The sequence below is a fragment of the Olea europaea genome, chromosome 11 (assembly GCF_002742605.1).
Source record: "Olea europaea var. sylvestris chromosome 11, O_europaea_v1, whole genome shotgun sequence".
In the NCBI taxonomy this organism is placed as follows: Eukaryota; Viridiplantae; Streptophyta; class Magnoliopsida; order Lamiales; family Oleaceae; genus Olea; species Olea europaea.
Window position 1 is genome coordinate 18,651,972 of NC_036247.1, and position 6,016 is coordinate 18,657,987.

General features: G+C 36.0%; 1 protein-coding gene across 1 annotated transcript; it reads right to left on the reverse strand.

Moving 5' to 3' along the window:
- Positions 1–83: 83 nt before the first annotated feature.
- On the reverse strand, positions 84–5,966 carry LOC111403677 (putative pentatricopeptide repeat-containing protein At1g16830). The gene is made up of 7 exons (XM_023032265.1): positions 5,831–5,966; positions 5,005–5,063; positions 4,482–4,858; positions 2,528–4,253; positions 1,246–1,365; positions 786–873; positions 84–648 (listed from the first exon to the last, which is right to left on the reverse strand). The coding sequence occupies exons 3-4, from the start codon at positions 4,831–4,833 to the stop codon at positions 2,641–2,643; spliced, it is 1,965 nt and encodes a 654-aa protein (XP_022888033.1). The 5' UTR covers positions 4,834–4,858; positions 5,005–5,063; positions 5,831–5,966; the 3' UTR covers positions 84–648; positions 786–873; positions 1,246–1,365; positions 2,528–2,640.
- Between the last annotated feature and the right edge of the window lie 50 nt (positions 5,967–6,016).

Below are 6,016 nucleotides of genomic sequence, written 5' to 3' on the forward strand. Positions count from 1 at the left end.
AATATCAAGAAACTTCTAAATACTATCTGATGAAGGAAATTAACCATTTTGCACGAGGAATATCATATATGAGGTGTCAAATGAAGTTGGTTACTATAACTCTTATCAATTGCTGAATTTGAGAATCTGTGGTGTATTTTTTGTAACAGCACTAACTGTAAATGAGAAAATAAGGATAGGAGCACACCTAATAGCACTAGACTCGAGATAATTTCTCTACTTCTGAGAATTGATTTTGAGAAAATCCGACATGGATAGGTGACCATTTGCCAATTTCTGATCTTTTGATCCTATACTTTTTGTAGGTGGAGTCCCTGTACGGATCGACATAGGACTTTGTGCTGAATTATTCAGCCTCCTCTTGTACTTCTGAATATGTTCTCCCAACATTGCTCTGTATCGCTCTTCTTTAATGTGAGGACTGCAACTTCTAGCCTCGTCGTCTGTCACTACTATTAAAGCTCTAATTCTTCTTATTCAATCCCCTTTCTGACATTATTTCAATACTGCATTTCCCCACTGCTCCACCTCTTAAAATGCAGAAAACCAACATGCAAAAATCACCAAATGCTACACACTTGTCCAATTTCACAAAACCATTCATTGAAATAGCTAAACCATATACTTTGTGGACCTGTGGATGAGTGACTGGGAAAGACACTGTAAGATTTTTGACTGAAAATCCAGCTTTTTTTCAAAATTTAATGTAGATAATAGAAATTCAACTCAAAAATAATACGAGAAACTAAATGAAAATTATGGTTTGTAACAAACAAAGAGCATACCTTGGCTATCTTTGCTCTCATAGTGACTACTATTTTTGTAATAATCAAAATAATCATCTTGTTTCGCCAGTTGAAAATTCATCAAAGACTACAAAGCAACAAAATATTACAATATTAAAATAAAAAAATAACCAAAACCGCGAAAAAAATTCCAACCTATCCACAAAACGCAGATTGTACGCGTTAAACAGAGAAGTATGCATTGGGAAGCAAGTAGGTCAATCTACCCCAGGCTTAATGCCCTCATGAATTTGGGAGGTCCCAATTTAACACTCGAAGATTACAAAACCCAAATTTAGTTTCATTAATCATTAAAACCCTAACTTCACAGCACAAAAGTTCACGTAATCAACAAATTGCACGCCTTAGTTTAAAAAAATAAAATAAAATAAAAATAAAAAAATAATAATAATAAATTGAAAAGCCATTTCAGAACACAGAAAACCCATAAGAAAAGTACCTCGAATTGAAGAGATTTGTATGAGTATTTCCTCTTGGAATCCACCTACTGTGTTGCTCAAATTACAGAGTAAAACCCAGAGTCTAGAATCGAGATCTTGGAAGCACATTGGGAGAAATTCTGTGGGTGGGGAGACATACGGTATAAGTGGCAAAGTGAACTGTAGATTAAAAAAAAAGGGAAGAGAACCCAAGTCCTAAATGCAAACAAGGTCTAAAAAAAAGAAAAAGAAAAAGAAAAAAAAAATAGTAAGGAATGCGTTCCTATGAATAGTGACAAAATCAACTCACCCTTTTAATATATAGAGATATTTCACAATAAAAAAAATTCAGGGACACGGTAGCATGACATGACTGCATAGAAACAGTGGCCACAAGAACTGCCTCTTTTATTTTAGTAGTGAAAAAATGCTAACCTAAAATTCTGGACTTTTAGTAGCCAGATACTCATCCACAGTTGAGAACAACCCCATTGATGTTTCACAGGATACTGTTTACGAGCCCATTCCCGATGATGCAGCAAGACATAATCGTCAATCAAGAATTATATTCGTTATTATCTAGTTGATAAATGTACAGTCAGATACACAATTTCCAGATCAGTAACTCAATGAGTAATACATAATGCCAATTCCCAATCTAGCCCTTGTTTGAGCCATATTATTTTGAAAAAAATGCATTTTTGAACAGTGTGTTGATGAGAAATGTGTGGTTAAAAAATAAGGAAAAATTTTAAATTTTCATGTAATATTATTTTATTGAAAAATGCATGGTTGAAATAATGTTAAATTACTGTTTAAAAATATATATTTTCCAAATAATCTGAATCAAACAGGGCCCTAGTATCAATATCAAAAAGTGTCTCTCTCTATATATATAGCCTGTGCAAGCTAGTGAGTAGAAAAAGATAAAAGTTCCTAAGAACTTGTTCGTATCTGAAACTAGCAATTATGAACAATAAATCACAATTTAAATGAACTTTTCTTCTAGTTAAAACTCCAAAGCTACAATTTGTGCAGACATACCACAATCATAAATTTTCTAACAGGTTTTTTATGATGGAAAATATATAATTTACAGTCTTCAAAAAATTAAGCAAATAGAGTTAGATTACTTTCCGTATTTACAAACTAATTTAAACATAGGATGCCAAGCATGTTCATCATGAAATACATTGATGGATAGCATATCCTATAGTTCATCCGAAGCTGTAAACTTACACAAAAGCCTAATATTGTCTAGAAAAATGTGATATGAGATAGGCGAAGAGATAGAAGCAGTACCTTTAAAGAACCACTCTAATCCTGTTAGACATCCATGGAAAAGAAGTTGTGCTGCTTTATGAATTCGAGGAACACAATTCGCTGAAAGAACGACCAATTTCCTCGAATTTTTATCAACCCACAGAAACAGCTGCATCCTGGAGGTCATCCCAGCTGGATGTGCTATTGTCTAGAACATTTATTACATTTCCAAAATCCTCATTGCTAGCATATGCACCAGTATCACATCCATTATTCCATAAGGAATCTGCCTTCCTTTGCAGCAATCCAGGAAGATTGTGTGACTTATACCCAAGGTACTTCATTAAACTACATGCAGCGTTGTCCAATCCAATATTCCTATCAATCATTTCTTGTATGATAGATTTGATCATCTTTACGTCTCCATCCTTACACAAGCCAGAGAGTATTAGATTATATGTGTGCTTGTTTGGAGGTATATCCATCTGCTTCATTTGGCTAAACAAATCATAAGCCTCTCCCCTTTGACTACTCCTGATAAGTCCGCCAATGGTGACATTGTATGACACAACATCAAGTGGAAACTCTGCAGCAACTTTTTTGAATAATCTGGTTGCTTTAAATGGGTTACCTAATTTTATAAGCCCATTGACGATTATAGTATGGATGTGAGCATCAATATAAGGATGAGTTCGAACAATTTCACAATACACATTAACTGCTTCTTGAATCCTACCCAAACTGCACAGTGCACTAAGTAATCCAGCAAAACTATATTTGTCTGGTGTAAACCCACTATCTATAATATTGTTATAAAAATCCACGGCACCTTCCGGATAACCAGCTTTACAGAAATAGCTAAGAAGAGAGTTACATACTACTAAGTCAGGTTCTATAGCCAGGCCACTGATTAGCAAAGGCAGAAGAACGTATTGTCTAGACAAACAAACAGTTGACATCAGAGAAGCAAAAGTGTAAACATCAGGTATTAGTTGCCGTTCCCTCAAACTGGAGAAAACTTCAAATGCATCATCATACATCCCCATCTTAGAGAGACAATCTATCAACACATTGGAAAGAACCAAATCAGGATAACATCCTTCCAATTCCAGAGCATTAAGGATCTCAAATGCCTTGATATACATTTGAGATTCCAAGAATCCCTTAATTATAGGTGTGCACGTGACAATGTTTGGAGAACAACCACTCTCCAACATCTTCTCAAGTAGATAAGCTGCAATATCAATCCGCCCAGACTTACAGAATCCATCTATTAATATACTCCAAACATTCACAGAGACTGGAGCACCCAAGACTACCATCAGGCCTAGTAGCTGCAATGCCTCAGCCAACCTAGTGAATTTGCAAAAACAATTCAAAACCAATGAAAACGTCTTGGAATTGAGATAATACCCTTTCGACAACATGGACCTAAGCACACTTTTAACATTGTTAAGATCATTCAATTTGCACAAATTACAAATTGCAATGCTAAACGACAAGAAATTTGGGACCTGTGTCTCCTTTAGAACTTGAAGGGCAACATTTACATGCCCAATCTTGAAAAGAACATCCATAAAAATATTCCGAGTATATGAATTTGGAGTGTAACCATACTTGCACATCTCCTCAAACGCATCGATAACGAGTTCATACATTGCTCTGCCTCCACACCAGTAAATTCGCAGTAAAAGCAGGAAAGTTTGAGCCTTTACAATACAACCAATATTTTCCAATTCCTCAAGTATTCCTCGCACCGTTCTAAATCTCGTAGTAAGGTTAGAAATCACACTTACCATGTGAAGAAAAGTGTTTCTGTCATGAAAGTAATTGGGTAGCTTGGCACACCACAGGAAAAAGCTTAGAGCAATCAAATCAGAAGAGCAGCTTCGCAGAGTGGATTGCACAACTTGAGGGGTAAGGATGACTGTTTTGTGAACCCCCAAAACTCGTTGACTCAGAGCAAATTTACTGGAAAATGAATTTTCACTAAATCTCGTAGTAAGGTTAGAAATCACACTTACCATGTGAAGAAAAGTGTTTCTGTCATGAAAGTAATTGGGTAGCTTGGCACACCACAGGAAAAAGCTTAGAGCAATCAAATCAGAAGAGCAGCTTCGCAGAGTGGATTGCACAACTTGAGGGGTAAGGATGACTGTTTTGTGAACCCCCAAAACTCGTTGACTCAGAGCAAATTTACTGGAAAATGAATTTTCAGGTTTTTCTTTTGTTGTGAATTCAATTGGCGAAGAAAAACTGTGAATTGCTACTAAAGACTGTAATTTGGATGGAAAGAATCTGAACTTTTCTCTGAAATTTTTACTCTGTCTCCATCTAGATAACATCTCCAGTGTCTTCTCTTTAAGAAATCTGGAAGAAGCATAAAGAACCCATTTCAAATCTGATTGGATGCACAAAAAACTGAAGATTGAACATACAATAAATTCGAAGAGGAATGTTCTTGTTAAAACAAAAATTGTTTTGTGGGTCTGAGCAAATGGGAAAAGGATTAAAACCTGGCTTGGAGATAGAAGCAGCCCCTGGTGAATTCCTTGTGAAAGCAGAAATTCCAACACTGATTACAGAATGGGGAAGTTAGCCACAATCAGTGGCGAATCCAGAAATTGTGGTGAGCTAGGGCGATAGTTTAGTCGCTGACCGTCTACCGTCAACCGTCGACGACGGCAATAGCGACATCATTTATTAATTACTTAATTAAACAATATAAAAAATTCTTCAATCAATATATAAACATAATAAAACTCAAAATCATATAGATATGAAAATATAATCCAATACAACTTGATATTACAAAAAAATATATGATCCAATCTCGTAAGCTCAAAAAACTGCATTCTTGTGCAAATAAGATATTGAAAAGCATATTAAAATCATCCCAGCTGTAGTCATTCCCATAATTTTCATTTCAAGATACTATCATTTATTCTTAGTTCAACTCCACTAGAACGTAAAAATTAGAGTCATCATATCCACATCACCCATCAAAAGCTTTTCCATTCGAAGAGCCTTAAAATCATTTAGATTTCTAAACAACGAATAGAACAAAAGCAAAAAAAATCAGAGATTCCAGTTATAACTCCAGCAGAATATTCAAAGCCCATACACTCAAGCACCACTAAAAATCGTGCACATTCCGTAAAAACTTCTGAAGTCCAAGCAAAGAAATCAAATTGAAGAAAACACAAAAACCCACAGAAATCACCTTAAATCAAATTATGCTCTCCCCCATAATCTCAGCCTCTTAAATGTTAATTAATCACATATCCATCGTAATCAAGAACTAAAAGAACGAGAGAGACAGAGAGAGAGAGAAAGGCTCACACAGCGGCGTCGGGCAATGGTGGAGGGCGGAGGTCGACGTCGGCATCGGTGACTAGATGGCAGCCGGCAACAGGTCAGTGGGTCACAACGCTCACAACTCACTCGGGGCCGGGGGGGTTCGGTTTGTCTTGCCCAGTCCCCCTGTTTGATCCCATTTTTGGGTAATGAAAACGAGACTGTTTTAAA